This window comes from Giraffa tippelskirchi, chromosome 3 (assembly GCF_054371585.1).
Source record: "Giraffa tippelskirchi isolate mGirTip1 chromosome 3, T2T-mGirTip1v1.2.pri, whole genome shotgun sequence".
In the NCBI taxonomy this organism is placed as follows: Eukaryota; Metazoa; Chordata; class Mammalia; order Artiodactyla; family Giraffidae; genus Giraffa; species Giraffa tippelskirchi.
The window spans coordinates 24,794,400-24,818,704 of record NC_137277.1 but is presented as its reverse complement, the minus strand read 5'-3'; the positions used below and the strand labels follow the sequence as shown (position 1 = coordinate 24,818,704).

At 44.6% G+C, this 24,305-nt stretch overlaps 1 protein-coding gene across 22 annotated transcripts in view; it reads left to right on the top strand.

Annotated features, from left to right (window-relative positions):
* TTLL6 (tubulin tyrosine ligase like 6) overlaps positions 1–24,305 on the top strand; it is a 50,966-nt gene that overhangs the window by 13,067 nt on the left and 13,594 nt on the right. For 19 of the 22 annotated variants that reach the window (XR_014080170.1, XR_014080168.1, XR_014080169.1 and 16 more), the window contains 10 exons: positions 56–174; positions 312–442; positions 2,026–2,182; positions 2,935–3,078; positions 3,710–3,795; positions 9,258–9,483; positions 10,813–10,988; positions 12,274–12,462; positions 13,267–13,444; positions 14,419–14,700. Coding sequence is in view for 16 of the 22 variants with exons in the window: in XM_081582450.1 (XP_081438576.1) it covers positions 56–174; positions 312–442; positions 2,026–2,182; positions 2,935–3,078; positions 3,710–3,795; positions 9,258–9,483; positions 10,813–10,988; positions 12,274–12,462; positions 13,267–13,444; positions 14,419–14,700 (1,688 nt within the window). In the remaining 6 variants the exon portion in view is untranslated. The remainder of the gene's footprint in view (positions 1–55; positions 175–311; positions 443–2,025; positions 2,183–2,934; positions 3,079–3,709; positions 3,796–9,257; positions 9,484–10,812; positions 10,989–12,273; positions 12,463–13,266; positions 13,445–14,418; positions 14,701–24,305) is intronic. The other 3 variants (XM_081582461.1, XM_081582463.1, XM_081582464.1) reach the window with 1 other exon arrangement.

Genomic DNA, 24,305 nt, shown 5'->3' with positions numbered 1-24,305 from the left:
CGTGCTCCTTCCCCACTTTCCCCTGATGGGTCTTTCTTTCTCCCCCTCCTGGCAGTGCGTAGGGCTGCCCAACAGTATGGCCTTCGAGAGGGAGGAGAAAATGACGACTGGACTCTCTACTGGACTGACTTCTCAGTGTCACTGGAACGGGTGATGGAAATGAAAAGTTACCAGGTATCTGGGTCAGAGCTGGTCCTCAGTGTAAGCGTGGCATTGACCCTGTGGGGCCCCACTCTTATGACTGACCCCAAAGAGAAGCTCAGGGTGCTCCTGTGGGCCCCTTTGTTCACGACTTCTGGCTTCCTTTGCAGAAAATCAATCACTTCCCAGGGATGAGTGAAATCTGCCGCAAGGACTTGCTGGCCAGGAATATGAGCCGCATGTTAAAGATGTTCCCAAAAGATTTCCACTTCTTCCCGAGGACCTGGTGTCTTCCTGCGGAGTGAGTGCCCCTTTCTCCACTCCCCACCCCCAGTTTACATTTTCCTCTTGCCCCTAACCCTGGTTACTACTTTCCCTTCCCATAGGATCTTCCATCTCTCTCTCTTCAGGAAGAGAAGGGATAAAGGGCGTGTCCAATGTTGAGAAAATACAAGGCTCTGCCTGTAAAATTAGATGACATTTAGAGGCTGGGTGCCTTGGAGCCTATGCCCGCAGTTGGGATGAGTTTGTTCTGACCTTGAAAACTGTTGATTTTGAACTTGTTCCAGTCTTTTCACTGTGCAGTTTCTGAATTTTTGAGGCCTTCGAGCACTTCTGGAGGGAGTGAGGTGATGGTTAGAGCCGTGTAACCATTAGGAGCAGGGAGGGATGCCTGACCTCTGACTCATGGCATGACATGGCAGTCAGCCTTTTCCCATCTTTGTCTCATTATATCCATCTGGAAACTGGACATCCATTCCTGGTACATAAAGTACTCTGGACCACACCACTGAGAAGCAGGAGAAATGTGAGGTGACATGAGCATGACCTGGGTACAGTCCGGTGTCTGGATGAGGTGGAGGCACAGAAGCATCGCCATCAGAATGATGCTCACAGGGCAGGGGCCCCACAGGAGTCCCACTGTCCCCTCTCCACTGAGTGCTTTCCCACACCAAGAGCGCCAGGGTGCCCAGCTTTTTCAGACTTCTCTAGAGCAATTGGCAGAGCTTAGCTGCAACTTAGAAGGAAATGTGTTTGTCATCAGGTCAGCAGGCTCCTCCAGATTTCATGGCCACTGAGAGACATTGTAGTTACATGACTTCTCCAGTGGCCACAAAGCTCCTTTGAGTTAAATGGAAGCAAGTAGTATTGTGAGGCTGAGATTTCGAATCCTTTAAGTTGGTTGCTTTCTTCTGAGTATACTTTCTTCAAAGTAAATTCAAAGATAGCATTTGCCAGACTACCCTGGTGGTCCAGCGATTAAGACTCCACCTTCCAATGCAGGGGGTGCAGGTTCAATCCTGGTTGGGGAACTAAGATCCCAAATGCCATGGGGTGAGGCCAAAAATTAAAATAAAAAGATAGCATTTGCCCTGTCACTCTAGCTAGAGGGGAGGTGTTACAGAGGAAAAGCTGAAGTCCAGAGCAGGGAAGGAGATCCAAAGTCACATCGTTTGTCAGGGCCTGAGTCAGATTCAGAACTCCACATCTCTTATCAGTAAACTCAAAGTCAAACTGTGTGGATCACAGTTACCTTTATGGGGTGTGAGGCATGTACCAACACCTTGCCTGCATTGTGTCATGTATGAGTTAACTGTCATTGTCCTCATTGTGTAGATGATGGAATTGAGGTTTAGTGAGGTCAAGTCCTTGCAAAGGGCCACAGTGCTGGTGAGTGATGTTGCCTGGGTTTAAATCCAGCTCTGATCTCCCTCCAGAGCCCATCCTCTCTCCACTATATGTGCTCCACTGTCTTTCCAGATCTCTGGGCATCTGTCTGTCAATTCCAGGGTTTTTGTCACTTTTTAAAAAAGAATAAAGAGCTAGCTTTCATTTTCACTGATCCCCAGCTAAAGTTGTCTCATTCCCTCTCTGCTCTGGCAGCTGGGGAGATTTGCAGAACTATAGCAGGTCAAGAAAAAATAAGACTTACATCTGTAAGCCAGATTCGGGCTGCCAAGGGAAAGGTATATTCATCACCCGAACAGTGAAAGAAATCAAACCAGGGGAGGATATGATCTGTCAGCTCTATATCGCAAAGGTACTTCCTCATCTTGACTATTTATTTATCATCCACAGCACCCTCGGGCTGTAGCTTCACTGTGAAACTAGGGAGGGGAGGGCGGGGAGGGAGTGATGCCAATTCCTGTCTTCTGCTTTGTACTTGGTCAGACCAAGCCTTCTGACTGGAGAGGTGACATGTGCCTAGGCCAGAGTGCCCTTGCACCTTTGGAGGTTGGTCTGGCCCGGCCAGGCTGGCCCCTTTCCTCTAACAGACAGCCACTGATCTCTGGAGATCCCACCTCCTTTGGGAGAGAGAAGTAGCTCTGGAGATATCAGGGCAACCAGCTTTACTCCATGGCTGGAGATAAAGCCCAATACAGAGAGGGAGCCTTCTAGAAGGTACATGGAAGGGAAGCCTGGCTGGCATTGCCATCAGCATTGCAACTGCAGGGAGAATTCTAGCAGAAGGGCAACAGTAGTGCATACAGTCCTGGGTGGTGACATGTCCTTCATCACAGGACTTCTTCAGGTTATTTTGTTTCGTTGCCAGGAGAGCTCTTCAAGGTAGTTACTTGTGCCATTCGACAGATCAGGAAACAAAGACCAGGTGTGGTTTAGTGACTTCCACCAGGTCACGTGATGGGTCACAGGGCCAGGCCCCACATCTCCCTCTCCAGTCCTGGCCCAGGCCACCCTTTTTTTAAACACAGGCAACAAGACAGGGCCCTAATGAGCTTCAACTCTGGGTTTCTCCTCTGATGCTGTGTGGCTTCTGTTCTCTCCTCCCAGCCCTTTATCATTGATGGGTTCAAGTTTGACTTACGGATTTATGTGCTCATGACATCCTGTGACCCCCTCAGGATTTTTGTGTACAATGAAGGACTGGCACGCTTTGCCACCACCTCTTACTCCCATCCCTGCACAGACAACCTGGTGAGCTCAGAGACAGGCTGCCTCTACTTCCTCTTTAAGCTGGTAAAAAACCCTAGTCACATCTGCATTCTCAAGGCATGGTAAATGTGACTGTCACTTGCTGGACTCTCATTTACTGTGTAACAGGGTGTATCTGTTCTTGGATTTAGCCTTCTCAAGAGCCCTCAGAAATAGGGATTATCATCTCCAATTTACAGATGAGGAAACTAAAATCCAGTTATAAGGACAGCAGGACTAGTAAAGTCCAGGACCTTGGGCCAGGGTCCAAGGTCACAGAACTAGGAAGAGGTGAGGATGGGACTCGTGGCCTGACTGCAAAACTACAGTTCCATGGTGCTCAAAAAGAGAAGGACATGGGCAAGCCCCCAGCCCTCCCCCCACATCCTTGGCCCCAGGGTTCCTCAGGTCTTCCTCAGCAGAGCGCCACTCATCCTCCGGAGGAGTGGGAGTATTATGCTCCAGGCTGTAGTGTACCCCTTCTTACTTCCTCCTTTTTGCCAGTATATGTAAGCCCTAAAACGTCCTCTTCCTTTTCCTTCTCTTTAAGCCCCAGGGTCCACGGGAGGGTGCAGAGAGGAAGTGGGAGGCTGCGCTTCCTTCTGACCCCACAGACTTGTGTCTCTTTCCCCAGGACAATATCTGCATGCACCTGACTAATTATTCCATTAATAAGCACAGTGCCAATTTCCTTCAAGATGCTCACTCTGGCAGCAAGAGGTAAGAAAGCGTTACTCCTTCTCTTTTCTTTCCCTGCCGGGCTCAGAGCTGCTCTCTGCGATTCTACTCAAACCCCATCAGTCCCCATCAGTGTTTCCATCTCAGATCACGTGGTCTCAGAAAATATTTCTTTTCCTCTAAACCCAGAACCGACTCCTTAGTCTCTGCCTTATGGCTGTTAATGATTAAAAGAAGGTCACATCATAAACCCTAGGGGGTTGGGAGGAGGAGAGATAAGCATGAACTGTTTCCCCAGCAGGATGCACACACACACCAAAACATACTCGTATTACAGTTGGCCCTTCTGACATTTCCAGACCAACAGCTATTTATCGATTGCTGGTCTGCCACCGGAGAAGGACCTGCCAGGCCTGGGGTTCCCTGGGGTGTTGCTCCAACAGAGATTCTCAAATGATGTGGCATGATGTCCTGGTGTGACATGACCTGTGGCTAGCTGACTGGAAGTTTCCCCAGAAGAATGGGGGAAAAATGGGAGGAATGCATGAGTCTTTTCCCCAGTGGCTTTTACATTTCTGTTATCATGAGATAACAGAAACAGTTCCTGTCTCATTGAGTTTTAAGATGACTAGGCTAAAGGGAGAGGGTAAGGAAGGCCTGTGTGTCGGGGCCTACGTTGGTGCTTTGCATGCATGTTTTTTTCATTGAATTTTCACAATACTATGGCAGAGGTCCATCACTTCCCCTCTGTAGGTGGACAACTATGAGTTAGGCACCACCTCCATTTTATAGATGAGGAGACTAGGCCTCTGAGAGGTTAAATAAGCTGCCGAAAATTACAGGCTATAAATGCTAGAGCTGGACAGAAATATCAGTCTGTCAGATTCCAAGGCACATGATCTTTCTCTTGTATCAGACTTAAAGGACTGATAAATAGAGTCTTTTTGGCTTCAGAGCATCAGAGAAGCACAGGAAATTTCACGACTCCCTCAGTAGCAGTTCCACAAAGCAAAAGGAAAATCAGTAGGTTAAGCCTGCTGGAAGGGGACGTGTCGGGTGGATAGGGGGTGATCTCCCCCTTGTCTGAGAGTGCCAAGCACCCATCTTGCCCCACAGCTCCCTGACCTCCTCTTTGCCCACCTGGTCCTTGGGGACCCACTGGCGTTCTGCACTGTTCCATGTTGAACATCGGGGCTTGGTGAGGCCCAGCTTCTAGTCCCTGCTCTGACTTGCGCTGGCTGAGTCATCTGGAGCAAGTCCCTTCACCTCTATGAGCTTCCATTTCTTGGTCTGTAGGATGAGAGCAGTGAGATGCCCTGCCCTGCCCACCTCGTAGGGTCACTCCAAGCCTCACGTGACCTGTGAGAGCGCCCAGACGGTGCTCTTAGTTACTGTGATTTCTCCTTAGTCGAAAGGCGTGTAGTTAAAGGACCATCATCCCCCTCCTCTTATGAGAACAAACACCCCACTAACAGACTTCGGGGCCTCAGGCTGTGATGGGCGATGTAAATGGTGCCAGGACCAAGGTGGGGGTGTAGAGTATTCTGCCTTCATTCTCCCTCCTTCCTTCCTCTTCTTTCTCTTCGCCTCTCTCACCCAGGCCTGGCCTCACCGCTCTGCTCTTCTCCACCCCCCTGCCTGCTGGAGCCCCCTCTCCTAACCCCCTTCAGTCCCCCCCCCCCACCCTTTCTCTAGGCCCATCTCTCCTCAGCTGCACCTGGATGTCTCAGTGTTGCTTTCTGCTCAGCATTTCCCAGCGTCTTATATCCTCTCCCCTCATGTCCACCCCAGCAGTCCAAGCTTCCCCCTCTCTACCTTCTGACTCGCAGGATTGGAGAGTTTGGTATCATCTCAGATGTTTCCTTTTTCAGCAAATCATTGAATTCTGAAGTTCCTTCCTTCAAATGTCCCCCAGTCCTTTCCTTTCCACCAGGCCCTGACCTTGGTTCAGCCTCTTCCTTGACTGTTGCATGACCTCATCACTCTTCTCCTTAGCTCCAGGCACCTCTGCTTAACCCTTCTGTACCTCTGATTTCTCATCTGTGAAATGACGAGATTGGGACATCCCTGGTGGTCCAGTGTCTAAAACTCTGCACTCCCATGCAGGGGGCCTGGGTTCAGTCCCTGGTCAGGGAACTAGATCCTAGATGCTGCAACTAAAAGATCCTGAATGCCGCATCAAAGGCTCGGTGTAGCCAAACAAATAAATAAAGTGACATGATAGGGAATTCCCTGGTGGTCCAGTGGTTGGGACTCCACATTTCCACTGCACGGGGCACATGGGTTCGATCCCTGATCAGTTCACTGATCAGATCCCACAAGCCATGCAGTGCAGCCCACAAAATAAATACAAATAGATAAATAAAATGATGCGATAAAAATGAATCCTAGCCAGCCAGCCTCAAACAGATTTACCGTAAGAACTTATTGAGATGATGTGTATGAATAGGCCTCAAAAATCATAACCCCCATGCAGGTGGCTCCTGTTATTATTATACACTCCATATACTCATTACTTCTGCACTCAGGTAACCAGTATGGTTCCCAGGTGCCTAGAGCACCAGTTCAAACTCCTCTGGTCGCTCTATGCTTTGACCAGACCCCATTTCCCACTATTATTATTACTGCACTAATAGTTACCATTTTATTTGTTGGGCACTTGCTGTCTGCCAGGCAGTGCTCTGAGAAATTTACACACCTCAATACATTTAATCCTCACAATGACGCTGTTAAATTGGCATGATTTACCAAGTTTGCATATTAGGAAACAGGTGTAAAAAGGTTAAGAAACTTGCCCAAGGTTACACAGCTAGAAAGTGGCAGGGCTGGAATTAACTCCTGAGTCTGGCCCGTGCCCTTAACTTCTAGTAACACCGCCTGCACCATCCACTCTGTGGTGTTCTCCCAGGATGTTCTTTGGCTCATTTTTTGATACACAGGGCTTGCTCATTCCCAATTCTCTGCCTTTGCTCAGCTCCAACTGAAAACATAGGGAAACATCCTCGAGGCCCTTCTGTCTAACTAAGCTCTGTGTTGCCTTCTTTGACCTGGTCCTAAATGCTGGTACAGCCACATAACCACTACAGTGTGGGGGAAACCCATCTTCTCCATGGGCCTCTGTTTCCTCACTTGTCAGATGGGAGGATTGTCTTCCATCTCTAAGGACAAGCCTGTGGAATCTGAGTCTAATCACCCCAGAAGCCTCTCCATCTCTGGACTCCCACCATCCTCCTGGTCAACATTAGCTGTAGCCTGTAACTACTCTTTGCTTGGAGCACATGTTTGTCTTATGTCCTCAGTTGTACTTAAGTTCCTTGAGGGTTCGTATGGCGCCCTGGCTTTAGAATCTAGGTGCTTTCCATGTTTTGGGGCAGAGTGTTTTCCTTCTCTCCCTCCAGTTTGCTTTTACCTCTCCTCATTCTCCCCTTCCTCACCTTTTGAAACCATCTGCTTCTCCTACTGACTGCCTTACCTGCCCTAAATTCCCCTCTTCCTAGTTTGACACCAGCCATACCCGCAGTAAATTCCCACCAGACTGCAAACTCAGTAGGAGCAGTGAAAAAGAAAAACGAAACTTGGCAGGCCTCTGGGACAGAGACCAGGCCTCCTTCCTCTTTCAGGGTGCCTGGCACATAGTTAGTGTGTTAAATAGAATGGACTAACCAGTGGGTGGGTGTTATGAAACTACACAGTAATGTATATTCATTGTGATGTGCCTGAGTCATCAAGAAGAGGTCATGTTGTGTTTCATAATGTCTGTTATAAGATGGTAGAGGAGTATCTAATCTATTTTGGGAATATTTATTTCCAAGTTAGGCAAATCAGACACTTTTTTTTTTTTTTTTGCACTTGAGAGGATTGGGTTCAAGTGAGCTGGAAAATTCATTTACAAGCAGCATTTCATCTGGGACAGTGGCAGGTAGAAAAGGCGTGCCTCTGTACTGAGTGTCTCTGTTTATCTATCATCCTATAAATGCATCTTTGGTTGTTTCATATGTGTGCTGGCACCTCAAATGGTCCTTAGGCCTCCCACAGGAGAGGTGCTGGTTTCTCAGGATCCCCTCATTGCATGAATTTTGCACACACAGCAGTGTGTTTGTCGCTCAGTTGTGTCCAACTCTTGGTGACCCCGTGGACTATAGGCCGCCAGGCTCCTCTGCCCATGGGATTCTCCAGGCAAGAATACTGGAGTGGGTTGCCATGCCCTCCTCCAGGGTATCTTCCCGACCCAGGGATCAAACCCATATCTCTTATGTCTCCCGCATTGGCAGGTGGGTTCTTTACCACTAGTGCCACTAGCAGGCCCTTAGTAAATGTGCATTGGCTCCACTGACTGGGGTCCAGCACTATGGACTGCCTGGTTGAGCTGTATTTCCTGTCTGCTCATTCTTCTCTTCGATTTTCATTCTCCTGCATCACCCATATTTCCTCCCCCAATGTTTTCACTTCCTACTTCGGCTCTCTGTGCACACATGTGTGTATGTGAGGGGGCAGGTGTCTGTCCCCACCGTTGCCTTTTGGACCTGTTGGATTTGTCCTGTCTCTGTACTGCCCAGCTCAGAGCTGACTGGAGCATTTCCTCACGAACTTCTCTGCAAGGGGTAGATATTCTCTGATATCTGTGACAGGGTGACCAGCCATCTTGGTTTGCCTGTGACTGAGGGGTTGGTGTTCATTGGGAGGACTGATGTTGAAGGTGAAACTCCGATATTTTGGCCACCTGATGCGAAGAGCTGACTCATTTGAAAAGACCCTGGTGTTGGGTAAGATTGAAGGCAAGAGGAGAAGGGGACGACAGAGGATGAGATGGTTGGATGGCATCACCGACTCAGTGGACATGAGTTTGGGTAAACTCCAGGAGTTGGTGATGGACAGGGAGGCCTGGCATGCTGTGGTTCTTGGGGTCGCAAAGAGTTGGACACAACTGAGCAACTGAACTGACTGACTGAGGGGTTTCCTGGGATGTGGGACTTTCAGTTATAAAGTCAAGACTATCTGGTTTGCCTGGGACAGTTGGTAACTCTGTCTGTGGAAATGCCCTGGGGTTGCCTTTTCCCTCTGGGCTTCCCTTTAGGGGGTTAACAGTGAACAAAATTAACAATATTTCTGTGTCTTTAGTGTCCCCAGAATCCCCTCAGATAGTAGAAGTGGAACCCAGATATCAGTGATCTTAAAACACTCCTTAAGTGCTTCTAATGAACACCAAAGGCTAAAAAACCATTGCTACCAAAGCAACATTGTGATGTGGGGTGTTGGTTTTTACAATTTTTTAAATTCATCCATTAAGCTTTCCACCGGGATACCCAATCCCTGCCCCAGCCCACAGGTGTTTTCTCCTGCGGGTCCTCCTGAGCTGACACAGCTATTACCCTGGCTTTCCTGGATGTCCCTCCCACTGGCTTTGGGGCTTTGTCTTCTCTAGAAGTTTCTAGTTTCCAGCATTCTACAGCCTTAGATGACCAGTGGTGGGCTGCCCTGCCTCACGGCCCATGGTTCCCTTCCAGGAAGCTCTCCACCTTCAACATGTACATGGAGAGCCATGGCTACAATTTGGCGCAGATCTGGAGAGACATTGAGGACGTTATTATCAAGACGATCATCTCAGCCTACCCCATCATCAAGCATAACTACTACACCTGCTTTCCCCACCACACACTCAACAGCGCCTGCTTTGAAATCCTGGGCTTTGACATTTTGTTAGATCACAGACTCAAGCCCTGGCTGCTGGAGGTAGGGAGGTTGGGGTAAGGGGTGAAGCTGGCACCTGTTACTGGGGTCAGTCCCATCCCTTCGCCCTCCTGGCTCAGCTAGGACGTTGTAATCTACTTGCCAAGCAATGGCCTCCCCAGCGCTTGCTGCCTGGGGCTTCTCCCTTTGCTGAAAAGCGGCCACCAGAGGGAGGTAGACGGCCGGGAATTAGAGAATTCCTTGTGCTTTCTTGAGGTCCACCCAGACTTAGAAGCTCTGATCTTGGGCACAGAGTGACTCTAAAGACAGCTCTACCTTTTCTAACAGAGTTGTCTCCCTCACAGAAAGAAGACTTTGTTCTTCACCAAAGCTGGGTGGAGGATATTTGAGATCAGGTGGAGCTACTGGGCCTGGCTATCTGGGGCCTGGATTCAGTTCCAAGCACCAGCAGAGAACAACCTAGGGTCTGTGGGCACGGAAAAGGGCGGGGAGCCACTCAGTGAATTTCCTGTCTCCTTCAGACCCATGGGGTGGTGGGAAGAGGAGGAAGAGAAGCTTCTGGGTGTCTGCGTCTCTTCCTGACCGGACCTGTGCAAGCAGGCCTCTCCCGCGGCCATTCAGTGTACACACCGGAAGCAGGGGTGGGGGCAGGGTTGTGGTACAAGTCAGAGGTGATGGTGACGGCTGCCAATGATACAGAGGCAGCCCTCAGAGGAGAAGACTGAGAATTACATATCAAATTCCTGGGGTCTTGCCTTTCCTCCATTCCTAGCCCTTGTTCCCAAGTGCGGATGGGAAGGAGAATATGGCCATTGAGAGCTCTTACCAAAGAACAGAATAAGGTACCAGGAGCAAGCCTTCAGAAACTGCTAGAAGTCTTCAAATGTCACATAGTGCCTCTGAACAATATGGACTCTTCTGTGAGCAGGAATGAGTCCTCTCAGTCCTCCCACCATCCTGACCCTTAACCCCCATCAGGATCCTGAATGCATCACTCCTTTCCCCTCCCCACCTCCCAGCCTGGCCCTCTGGACTCCCCTCTTCCAGCTGTTCTCTGGGGTGCACAGTGCACGGGAGGGGCCACGTGCACCCCAGATGGAGGGGAAACCAAAAACAGCCCCGTCACCCCCACCCCTTGCCATGCTCCTCAGGAATTCAGGACTGAAATAAAAGCTAGTTACACTGCAGGGGTTTCTGCTTCCTCCTTTTTTCACTGGCGCTCCAGTCCAGACCCTCTTTCCCTCTCTCTTCCACTCATTGTGGTAGCCAGGGCCCCTAGGTGGGCTCAGGTGGCTCCATGGAGGGAGCACTTAGCTTTACCCTCTGCTTGCATGCTGCCCAGCCTCCCCAGCTGCTGTCTTGTCCTCACAGGTCAACCACTCTCCGAGCTTCTCCACTGACTCCTGGTTGGATAAAGAGGTAAAGGATAGTCTGCTATACGACACTCTGGTCCTGATCAACCTGAGAAGCTGTGACAAAAAGAAGGTCTTGGAGGAGGAGAGACAGCGGGGGCGGTTCCTACAGCAGTGTCGTTCTCGGGAGACCAGGTACATTCATGGGTCAGTTCTAACAAATGATAATCCTGTTTGGAACATTAGTTTCTATTTGCAGGATGTGGCAGGTTAAACAGTTTTTCCTGTGGTTATTCCTTTGTTCCTAAAAATAGGAGATTAATTTATAGACATAAGTACCTGTGATGAATATACATTTGTTAATATCATATGAAGAGATCCAGGGATTACTAATAAAAAAAGTAAAACCATTTGTCTTTACAAAAGGGAACATTCATCTGTCCTCGCCTTGTCACTGTGTTGTGGGGAACACCTCATCCCTGCTGCATAGCATTTGGCTTATAACAGAGGCCTTCGTCTGCAGAGTGAGAAGGAAGTCTCAGAGCCTGTCAAGGACTTGGCTTTGCTGCTTTTCAGATCTCACAGTGGCCCCGACCTCCTCACAAGCCTGATCCTTCGGAACTGAACTTCTGGAACCAGGCCATGGCATCAGGCCATCTCTGTTTGGATGGCACTGTGTTTCTCAGAGCACGTTCATGTCCACTGACTTCCCTGTAAGGAGGGGGCGGGTAGGTGGTAGCATGGGGGATTGTATGTCCTGCTTTTGGAGCTAAGAAGACCAAGACTCTGGAAGGGGAGCTGCCTGTACAGGTCACCTCGCTGGCACATGTCAAGTCTGGACACAGGGCCTGGTAGGTGTGTGCTGCCTGGCATTCTAGGATGCCTTCCACTGAACTCTTGGAGAAGGAGGCAGCATCATCTAAGGAGCGTCCCCTGAATCAGCCTCCTCATCATGACTTGGCCCTGGATGGCTCAGGGGCTCCTGGTTTCCCTACTGTAAAAAGAGCTTATTGATCCTCTGCCCTGACCTCCACCTCCTGGGGGGCTGTGAGGGGGAATGAGATCATCAGCTCTCATAAAATCTCATCAGGCTTATCCACAAAGCCCTCAAGTTTAGCTGGCTCTCCAGAGGAGAGTAGCAGGGATTGTGATTGGAAAGGTGACAGTCTGCCTCCCGTCAGAAGCTAAGCCAAGAGGGAAATGGGCTTTGCTTGTAATGGGAGAGAATTTGGTGAGCTGTCAGGAAGACTGTTCTAACCAGCTCTTAGTGCATTATGATACCAGCTGCCCAGGAGGGCTAAAATATCCTTTCAGGAAACATTCATGTATTCATTTACTTAGGAAACCCTGGCTGAACACTCTTGTGTGCAAAGCCTCGGTCTCACTCTAGATGACATCCATGTCTTTGGAAAGGCCATGTTCTTTCCAAGCTTGGTCCCAAGAAAACCTAACCGCAGCCCTGTGTTCTGCTTCCCAACAGGAAGGAGGAAGTCAAGGGCTTTCAGGCCGTGCGTGTAGAGAAAACTGAGAAGTATGAAAAGGAAAACTGTGGAGGGTTCCGCCTGATTTATCCCAGTGTGAATTCAGAGAAATATGAGAAGTTTTTCCAGGACAACAACTCCCTCTTCCAGAATACAGTTACCTCCAGGGCTCGGGAGGTCTATGCCCGGTAGGAAGGCTCCTGGGGTGAGGGGGGCCAGGTGTTGGGGGAAGAGGAGATTGTGCTTGACCTATGGTGTAACCTTGGGGCAGCCATGAAGTTGCTTTAGTTTCGCAAGGACCAGGAATCATAAGGTTCCTTGGTGTGAGATGTTGGTAAGTGGATATGAAGCTGTTTCTACAAACTCATCCCTAAGACAGCCACCCCAACCCCACTCCCAGAAAGCCCAGCCCCTCAGAACTACCTCCTAGATTCATTCAGGTATCAGATCTAAGGACTGGAAGGGACTCATCCCATCTAGCCCATTGCCTACCCACCACCCATTTCATGGAGCAGAAAAAGAAAGGATCATCCATCAGATAATGACAGAAGAAGCTCTAGAAGCCCTGTCCCCTGAGTCCTGTGACTGAGTTATTTCCATCACATCATTGGCCAGAGAGGCCCAGCATATGAAGGGGTTCGATGTGGGAGCCCCTGATTTTATCCTCCTACCCAGACCCTCTCCCTAACACTTGTCAGTTGTGTGATCTGGCATACTGGGAAGGGAGGAGAGAGATGGGGTGATAGAGTGGAGTGCCGCCCCCCACCACATCTCTCCCTGGGCTAATCCCAGACGGGAAGTGGTATAGTTGGAGGAAGGACTATCTCCTCCATCTCTTGCTTTGGAACCCTCAATCATTTGGACACACTGGGGCAGGGAAGATGGAGCACTCCCCCTCCTTGCCCAGTCTTATCTGCCCCTCAAGAAGTATGTCCATAATATTCACAGCCCATCCCTAACCTGTGTGATACTCACTGTTCCTCACTGGACAGACAGCTGATCCAGGAGCTGAGACTGAAACAAGAGAAAAAATCCTTCCAAATGAAACAGAAGAGGGTAGAGATGCACGGGGAATCGGCAGGCGAGCAAGCGAGAGGCAAGAGCTGGAAGAGCTGGAGACAGAAACAACAGCATAAATGCAAGACTGCTGCCAGCCAGGCCTCCAAACAAGTAAATGTGGATGGGAGGGGAAGGCACATGCCCAGCACACTTCCCCGGCTGGGGCCAGTCCAGGGTGGGATGCTGAGAAGACCCCTACTGAGAGCTCAGAAACACTGAAGGAATGGGGGCTGCATGGAGGGCTGGGCCCCAGGAAGGGGGCCTGGAAGTCACAAGGAGCCCCGCGGCCTTCAGAGGATCCCTCCATCCAGGCAGAGAGGACTCGAGCTGTTCTGTCCTTCCCCCTCCAGTAGGAGTGAAAGCGGCTGGGAGGCTGAGGACCAGCCCCATGTGGGAGTGGGCTCTAGGACTACGTTACTCATGGTCCCCAACTCCCATTTGGGTTGGAATGCCCCCTTCCTGCAGGCCAGGGGCACAACTGAGAGAGGAGGCTACAGGGAAGAACTTCTGGGGGGCAGGACCTCAGAACACTACATGGAGGGGCAGAACACAGCTGGTTCTTCTGGCCTGCTCTCTGCTCCAAGTATGGACTAGCCTCCAGGCTGGGGCCGCGGTCCAGTTGTCCTGTGATCTCAGTCTCTGGAACCCCCTTCTCAGCCTAGCTCTCTCTTCTTGCTCAGTGGAAAGATTCAGTTGACTTTTCAGTCTCTCTCCTTCTTCTTAAAGACTTACCTGAAAGAAAAAAAAAAAAAAAGACTTACCTGAAGGGACAGGAGTAGAGGAGATTTTTTTTTCAGAATAATTTTGTTGGGGTCATAGACACTTTGAGAATCTGATACAAGCTATGAAATCTCTTGCCGTAAGTAACTGCAGTTTTGAGTGGTTCAAAGGCCCCGTGAAGCCATCCATGAACCCTCTAGGGGGTGTCCTTGAACCCTAGGGTAAGAGCCCCAGGTTAGAGAGACTGATTCAGATTGCTTTCCTCTCCTCCTGATCTCCTTTGCACCTACCCTTGGGTGCAGATGATCTGGAAGTGGACAGAGCTCAGTTCCCATGGGCTCTGTGTTTGGTTTCCTTCTTCCCAGTACCTCCAGCCATTGACATTGGTGTCCTGCACACCTGACTTGGTCTCGAGTGTCAGACACACAAAGAAAAATGAAGCAGATAGCAGCCTTGACCAGGAGGCCCCCAAAGAGGAAGCTGACCCAGCTCTCTGTAAGCCCTCATCTTCAAGGCCTTATGGCTCTGTACCCGACTTGAGGAATTCAAACCTTCTCAGCTGCTCCAGGCCAGAGCTCAGTAAACCCATCTCCAGAATGAAGGAAGCCAAGTCCACCTCTGCAGTGAACACGATTAGCAGCACTGTGGTAAGTAGAGCAGTCTGCCTCTGCTGAGGACCGAGCTGGGGTGGGGTGGGGTAGTGGCAGGAGTCTTGCCTCTGGTCCATTCTCAGCCTCTGACTTACTATGGCCCTTTGAGTAAGGTGCCTACTCTTCTCAGGTCTCAATTTCCCCACTTGTGAAGTCCAAGTTGTGGAATGACACTCCTGCTAGGAGTCTAGACCTATGGTATAGGGTTTTTAGGAAGGATGCATGCCCTCTTTTGGGCAGGTTACCACCTGTTGTATTAGTTTCTGTAGGGCTGCTGTAACAAATTACCATAAACTTAGTGGCTTGAAACACAAATCTCTTCTCTCACAAATCTATTCTTTAGATCAGAAACTAAAGATCTGAAAACAAGGTGTTGACAGGGTCATGCACCCCTCTCTAGGGAGGGTCCTTCCTTGCTTCTTGCTAGATTCTGGTGGTAGCTGTCCCATCTCTGCCTCTGTCATCACATGGACTTCTTCCTTGTACTTCTCTGTTTCTTCACATGGCTTTATAAGGATACCAGTCATTGGATTTACGGCTTACCCTTATCCACTATGAGCTTATTTTTAACTTGAGATCTGCAAAGATCCTATTCCAAGTAAGATCACATTCTGAGGTTGTGAGTGTACATAAGCTTTAGGGAGTTGTTGTTGAACCCAGTATACCACCTCAACAACATTTCCATTTGACACAATGGAGTTTCAAACTGCATTGATGTATGGACACCTTTTGATGGAAAGAAACCTCTTTCAGATTCCAATTGTAAACAAATTATTTTTTTAATATATACAAGCATAAAATCAGATATAAAGCCTTTATACCTATAGCTCTTGAAGTGAAATGAAAGTTGCTCAGTCGTGGCCAACTCTTTGCAACCCATGGACTATACAGTCCATGGAATTCTCTAGGCCAGGATACTGGAGTGGGTAGTCATTTCCTTCTTCAGGGGATCTTCCCAACCCAACCAGGGATCAAACCCACATCTCTTGCATTGCAGGTGGATTCTTTATCATCTGAGCCATCAGAGAAGCCTGCCTATAGCTCTTGCTCCATGCTAAGTTGTTGTAGTCATGTCCAAATCTTTTCGACCCCGTGGATTGTAGCCCACCAGGCTCCTCTATCCATGGGATTTCCCAGGCAAGAGTACTGGAGTGGGTTGCCATTTCCTCCTCCCGGAGATCTTCTGACCCAGGGAAGACCCAGTGTCTCCTGCATTGGCAGGCAGGTTCTTCACCATTGAGCCACCAGGGAAACCTATAGCTCTTACCCAGCTACAAAACAAAACCAAAGCACTTCCTGGTGGTCCAGTGGTTGAAGATCTGCCTGCCAAAGCAGGGGACATGGGTTCAATCCCTGCTCCAGGAAGATCCCACAGGCTTCGGGGCAACTAAGTCCGTGCAACACAGCTGTTGAGCTCATGCTCTAGAGCCTGTGAGCTGCAACTGCTGAAGCCCTCACACTCTAGGACCCATGCTTTGCAGCAAGAGAAGCCTACACACTAGAAAGAAGAGAAGCACCCATTCCTTGGAATTAGAGAAAGCTTGTGCTCAGCACCAAAGACCCAGTCTGGCCAAAAATTAATTAATTAAAAAACGAAACAAACAGCACCAATAAAATTAGCACAAAATATTAACTTCACATGACAGTTGATTTTCTATTTTTGTAGAAACCAAGTTGCCACATAAATGTGGTACTGACAGTCCTAACACAGGTTCTTTTGTATTCATTATACTCAGGCCAACCAAGAGCTAAGTGGTGACTCTACTGGAAAATCTTCAGCATTGTTGGGCCTTCACTTGGTCTAAGTGCAGTATAGAGTAGTGCAGTGTTTTTCAAATTTCTGACCAGAGCCCATAATAGAAATTCATTTTATTTCATAGTCCATCAAATATACATACATATAACTGGAGAAAAGTTTTTAAAACAGTGCTTAGCCATGCTGCATATAGTGAGTGACTCAATCTTTTCTTTTAAAAATACCAGTTACAACCCCCTAAATTAATTTCATGACCCTAGTGGTAGGTTTGCAACCCATAGTTTGATAAACATCTTTAAGAGAGTTTGCTTCAGAGCTTTATCACCTTGGATTTCACAATGATTTCTTGGATATGACACCAAAAGCACAAGCAGCAAATGCACAAATAGATACGTGGGATTACATCAGACTTAAATAATCAACAAAATAAAAAGACAACCTGTGGAAGGGGAGAAAATCTTTTCAGATTATATATCTGATAGAGATTAATATCCAGAATATATAAAGAACTCTTACAACACACAACAACATCAAAACCAAACAACCTGATTAAAAAATGGGCAAAGGCTGGGACGTCCCTAGTGGTCCAGTGGTTAGGACTCTATGCTTTCACTGCAGAGGGCACAGGTTCAGTCCCTGGTCAGGAATTAAGATCCTGCCAGCCATGTGATTCGGCCAAAGGAAAGAAAAAAAGTGGGGTGGGGAGGGAAAGGTTTAATAGACATTTCTCCAAAGTGAAATTAGCCAGCCACAAAAGAAAAAAAACAAAAAGCAAATACTGCCTGCTTCCACCTATATGAGGTATCTAGAGTAGTCAAATTCTTAGAAACAAAAAGTAGAGTGGTGGTTGCCAGTGGCTGGTGGGTGGGGCGAAAAAGAGATGTTTAATGGGTACAGAATTTCAGTTTTGCAAATTAAAAAGATTCTAGAGATCCCTTGCCCAACAATATGCATATAGTTAACACTACTGTACTTTGGTTAAGATGATAAATTTTATGTTATATGAGGTTTTTTTTTTTACTATAATAATTAAGAGTAAGGAGTACACTTTGGGAATCTGGATGACTCTGTTGGATTCTTGGGGTCTCATTTTATTATATACATGACTTCCATCTAGTCAGTCTAGTCTCCCTAAGCCTTAGTTTCCTCACCTAAAAAATGGAATTTTCATCATAGTACCTACCAGTGGATTACTATGAGGATTAAAAGAAAGGATCCACAAAAATGCTTCAAGTGGTATTCAGTACACAGGAGTCAGTAAGCATGAGCTATTATTTTAATGTTACTGCTACTTCTTAAGACCCCCCCCCCAACTTGTGTGTGTGTGTGTTTTGCATTAACTCAAGAATTAAAGCAGTACTTTAACCTAAGACTTAAAGCAGTACTACTTAACTCTGATGAAATTACAAAATAAGGCAGCTAGCAACAATTCTTTTTTTTTCTTTTTTCATTTTTGGATGGATTTCATGTTGATGTGATCAAAATCATTGGTTCAGGATGTTGTACTATACTTGGTTCATTCAAAACCTTTGCCTGTTTTGTTTACTTGTCACTTTATCCCTATGCTCATCTCCATTCACCTGGCCACCATCTTTTGTTCATATGTTTCCTTGTAAAGAAGAGAATTTTTAAAATGCAAGCATTTAAAATTTGTTTAAATGTGATTGGGTTATTTATCTCAGTCTGTGTCCTATTTTTATTCTTATTGCGCTCTACTTTTTCTTTTCTTTTTTAAGATTAATTTTACATGCATTAAAATGCTAAATTTTAGCTGAACAGTTCTGACAAATAAATACACCCATGTGATCCACATCCCTATCATGATATAGAACTTTCTGATATTTCCCAAAAGTTCTCTCTGGCCTTTCCCAGGTAATTGACCTTTGTTCCCTGCATCCCTCCCCAAGGCAGCCACTATCCTGACTCTTTTTTTCATCTTAGATTAGTTTTGCCCATTTTAGAATTTTGTGCAAGTGGAATAATATAGTATATATTATTTTGAGTGAGACTCCTTTAATTCAGTATTATATCTGTGAGATTCCTTCATGTTGTTGGATATGTCAGTATTTTGTTCTTCTTTATTGCTGAATTGTGTTCCATTGTACAAATACACTGCAGTGTGTTCGTCATTCTCCTGTTGATGGACATGTGGGTTGTTCCCAGTTTTTATTCTTTTATTGATATTGTGATTAAAGCTGTTATGAACATTCCTGTATAAGTCTTCTTGCGGACATAGTTTTCTTTTCTCTTGGATAACTACCTACGAGAAGGATTGTTAGGTCAAAGGGTAGATCTATGTATAACTTTATAAGAACACCAAAGCCTTTATTTAAAGTGATTATAATAGCTTTTGTCATTTCAGCCAACAATGGATGAAGGTAGATTGCTCCATGTTTGTTACCATTTGGTGCTGTCTTTTAAACTTTAGCCACTCTGATGGCTACGTTGTGATTTCTTATTTCGGTTTTAATTTAATGATTAAGCATGTCAAGCACTTCATCAAGTGTTTATTGGTTATTCATGTATGTTTCTTTATGAGGAGAGTTTGTTCAAGTTTTTGCCTTTCTCTTTAAGAAATAGGATTTTTTAAAAAGATATTTATTTATTTGTTGCATTCGGTCTTAGTTGTGGCACGGGGGATCCTCATTGCAGCATGTGGGGTCTTAGTTCCCTGACCAGGGATCAAACCCATGTCCTCTGCATTAAAGGTAGATTCTTGACCACCAGGGAAGTCCCAGATTTAAAAAAAAAAATTTTTTTTAACACCAAAAACATCTTGTATCGGAGTGTAGCCAGTTAACAATGTTGTAATAGTTTCAGGTGAACAAGTGAAAGGACTTAGCCATACACATACATGGTAGCCATTCTTCCTGCAAACCCCCTCCTATCCAGGCTGGCATATAGCATTGAGCACAGCTCCATGTGCTATACAACAAGTTTTTGTTGGTTATCCATTTTAAATACAGAAGTTTGTACATGACCTTCCCAAAATCCTTAACTATCCCTTCCCCTTGGCAACCATGAGTTCATTTTCTAAGTCTGTGAGTCTCTTTCTGTTTTGTAAGTAAGTTCATTTGTATCATTTCTTTTTTGATTCCACATATAAGGGATGTCATATGATATTTCTCCTCTCCTTCTTGTCTGACTTCCTTCACTCTGTATGACACTCTCTAGGTTCATCCATATTTTTGCAAATGGCCTTATTTCATTCTTTTTCATGGCTGGATAATATTCCATTATATAGATACGTATACACCACATCTTCTTTATCCATTCCTCTGTCGATGGACATTTAGGTTGTTTCCATGTCTTGGCCATTGTAAACACTGCAGTGCTACAGTGAACTCTGGGATACATGTATCTTTTCGGGCCATGCTTTTCTCTGGGCATATATCCAGAGAAATGGGATTTTTTTATGTTTTTGCTGTTGTGTTGTAGGAACTCTTTATATATTCTGGAAACCTACCTATTCTTTTTCTTAATAGTGTTTTTTGATTAGTGAAAAAGCAATTTCGATGAAGCTTATGAATTTTTCTTTTATGGTTATTGCTTTCTGTGTCCTGTTTAAGAAGTTTTCATGTACTCCCATGTCAGAGATATTTCCCTAGTTTTTTTCTAAAAGCTTTATGGTTTTAGCTTTGTGTATAGGTCCATGATCCAACTCAAATTAACTTTTGAGTGTGCTAGGTGATGGGCAGTAGGGTTTTATCCCCATAGGCACATCTAGTTACAAGACTATTTACTGAAGGACTTTCCTTTCTCATTGAATTGCTTAGGTGCCTTATAAGTTCTATTATGGTTTTGTTTTGTTGTTGTTGTTGATCCATAGGATTTTCATCAAACAATTATGTCATCTTCAAATAAAGACAGTTTTACTTCTTTATTTTCAATCTTCATGCCTTTTATTTCTTTTTCTTGCCTTATTGCCTGTCTGGGGTTTCTAGCACAATGTTGAACAGGAGAGGAGAGAGTAGACAACCTTGCCTTGTTTCCAATCTTAAAGGGGAAACATTCAGTCTTTCATCATTACGTATGACATTATTTGTAGTTTTTGACAATGTTCTTTACTAGCTTGAAGATGTTCACTTCCATTCCTAGTTTGCTAAGAGTTGTTTTAAATCATGAATGGATATAGAATTTTGTCAAGTGCTTTTTTGGTACCAGTTGATAGAATCATATAGTTTTTCTACTTACATTGTTACTATGGTATATTACATTGATTAATTTTTGATCTTGAGCCAGTCTTATATTCCTGGAATATAAGACCCTTTTGCCATGTTGTATTGTTCTTTTTACAGATTGCTGCATTCAATTTGCTAATGTTTTGTTGAGGATTTTTATTGTCTGTGTTCATCAGAGATGTTGGTCTATAGTTTTGTTTCTTTTTTGTCTGTTAGCTCCATAAAATAAATTGGGAAGTGTTTTCTCCTATTCTGTTTTCTGGAAGAGATTGTGTAGAATTGTCATTATTTCTTATTTAAATATTCAGTTAGAGTTCGCCAGTGAAATGATCTTAACCATGTGATTTCTTTTTTGGAATATTTTAAACTATAATTAAATTTCTTTAATAGTTATGTATTTTATTTTGAGTGAGTTTTAGTGGTTTGTGGTTTTTAAGATGTTGGTCCATTTTATCTAAGTTGTTGTATTTATATGTGAAGAGTTGTTTATAGTAGTTCCCTATTATCCTGTTAATGTCTGCAGAGTTTGCAGTGATACATTCTTTCATTCCTGATAGTGGTAATTTGTTTATTCTTTCACTTTTTTTCTTGATAAGTGTCACTAAGAGTTTATCAATTTATTCTTTTCAAAGAGCTGAGTTTTGTTTCCATGGGGTTTTTTATTTTCTATTATTTTCTGATTATTTTCTATTATTATTTCCTTTCCTATTATTTTCTGATTTTTTATTTCATTGATTTTTGTCACTAATACTTAGGTTCTGTTTTCTTTGGATTATTTTTGTTTTTTAATTTCTTAAGGGGGAGGTTTAGAATGTTGAATAAGACCTTCTTTCCTAATATAAACATTTCATGCTATAAATTTCTTTCTAAGAACAACTTTAACTAGATACCATGAATTTTGATCTATTTTCATTTTTGTTTAGTCCAAAATGTTTTCTAATTTCACTTGAGATTGTCTTTATGACCCTTGGGTTATTTAGAAATGTGGATTTTTTTAATTTTTAAAATTTTATTTATTTTTGTGTTTTTTTAATTGAACTATATTTGCTGTATAATATTGTATAAATTATAGATGTACAATATAGTGATTCATAATTTTTAAAGGTTACACTCCATTTATTGTTATTATAAAATATTGTCTCAATTCCCCATGTTGTACAATATATCCTTGTAGCTTATTTTGTACCTAATAGTTTATATGTCTGACTCCCCTATCCCTATATTACCCCTCTCCACTTCCTTCTCCCCACTGGTAACCACTACTTTATTTTCTATATGTGAGTCTGCTTCTTTATTCTTATATTTGCTAGTTTGTTGTATTTTTTAGATTCTACATGTAAGTGATATCATACAGTATTTGTCTTTCTCTGTCTGACTTATTTCATTTAGCATAATGTCCTCCAAGTCCACCCATGTTGCTGCAAATGGCAAAATTTGGTCCTTTTTATGGCTAAGTAACATTCTTTTGTGTGTGTGTGTGTGTGTGGTTATACCACATCTTTATCTATTTTTCTGTTGCTGGACACTTAAGTTACTTTCATATCTTGCCAATTGAGAAATGTGTTAACTTTCAGTTTTTGGGGGGTTTTCCTGTTATTGATTTCTAATTTAATTCCATATCAGCAGAGAACACCCTTTATTTGATTTCAGTTCTTCAAAATTTGTTAAAAGTTTGTATTATGACCCAGAACATGGTTTCTTTTGGAGAATGTTTCATGTGCACTTTAAAAGAATATGTTTTGCTGCTGTTGGGCAGTGGGTCAATTAGATTTATTTGGTTGCTGATGTTGTTCAGTTCTTCTATATTCTTATTAAATTTCTGTATACCAGTTCTATTAATCACTGAATTCTATTCATTACTGAAATCCACCTCAGGATTTTCATCATGGACATGGGGGCAAAGAGAGTAGAGAAAAGAAAAGAAGAGCCACAACTAAAAGGTTCTCTTAGAGCTTTCTTTGTCTAAGGAATTACTCAGCTGGCTAAGGAATGTTCCTTAGGCATAAATAGGACAAAATTTTGCCTTTTGCAGCAACATGGGTGGCCTTGGAGGACATTATGCTAAATGCAATAAGTCAGACAGAGAAAGACAAATACTGTATGATATCACTTATATGTAGAATCTAAAAAAATACAATAAACTAGTGAATATTCCCCAGTGTACCCACTTTTGAGTTTTGAGTTGCCTTGAGTTCAGGTCAGGGCATACTGAAGGAAAAAACAGTAAACCTCCCTGGTGGCTCAGATGGTAAAGAATCCACCTGCAATGTGGGAGACCTGGGTTTGATCTCTGGGTTGGGAAGATCCCATGAAAGAGGGCATGGGCATGGCCACCCACTCCAGTATTCTTGCCTGGAGAATCCCCATGGACAGAGGAGCCTGGCAGGCTACAGTCCACACAGTCTCAAAGAGTCGGACACGACTGAGTGACTAAGCACAGCACTGCTAACTTGCTGGTGCTTTGAATTCTCATCTTCCTCAAATCTTCCTCGGTCTGCTTGCTATTGTTTACTTTTCAGAATTGTCAGATAGCTATTCTATGCATGCGTTCTATGCAGGTTTTATAGGAATAGCCTATGGGAGAGGTAGATGCAATGTGCTTAATTCATCTTAGCTAGAATCAGAACCAAACTACTGTTCCTTCTGGTTGTTTAAAATTTTCTTATCCCTTTGATGTCTGCATGATACATCAAAATATCTCCTTTTTCATGGATGATAAAAGCATTTGTATTTCCTCTTTCTTTATTTTGATCTTTGTATGAGCTTATCCACTTTATTAATTAAAGAACCAGTTTTAGGCTTTGTTAACTTTCTCTACGGTTTGTTTTCTATTTATTTTCTATTGCAATTGCTTTTCCAGTGTTGTTGTTGTTTCATTGCTAAGTCGTGTCTGACTCTTTTGTGACTCCATGGACTGTAACTCACCAGGCTCCTCTGTCAATGAGATTTCCCAGGCAAAAAATTGGAGTGGGTTGCCATTTCCTTCTCCTGGGGATCTGTCTGCCCCAGGGATTAAACCTGCATCTTCTGCTTGACAGGAGGATTTCTTTACCACTGAGCCACCTGGGAAAACCAGGGTTTTCTTTATTATTTCCTTTTTTTTTCCTAGTGCTATCTTTATTATTTCCCTTTATTCTGTTAGCTTTAAGTTTAATTCGATCACCATTTTCTAGTTTCTTAAAGTGGAAAGTTAGATTATTTACTGTAAGCCTTTCTTCCTATCTAATATAAGTGTTTAGCACTATAAATTTCCCTGTAAATACCAGATTATCTTCATATCATAAATTTTGATATGTTGCATTTTTATCATTGTTTGAAATATTTTTTTGATTTCCTTGTGATTTTATTTTTGTTCCATGGGTGATCTAGAAGTATATTGTTTAATTTTCTAATATTTGAGTTTTCTAGATATCTTATTGCTATTCAGTCAGTTCAGTCACTTAGTCATGTCCGACTCTTTGCAACTCCATGAACTGCAGCATGCCAGGCTTCTGTGTCCATCACCAACTCCTGGAGTTTGCTCAAACTCATGTCTATTGAGTTGGTGATGCCACCCTTACCATCTTATCCTCCATCGTCCCCTTCTCCCACTCCTGCCTTCAATCTTTCCCAGCATCAGGGTCTTTTCCAGTGAGTCAGTTCTTCACATCAGGTTGCCAAAGAAT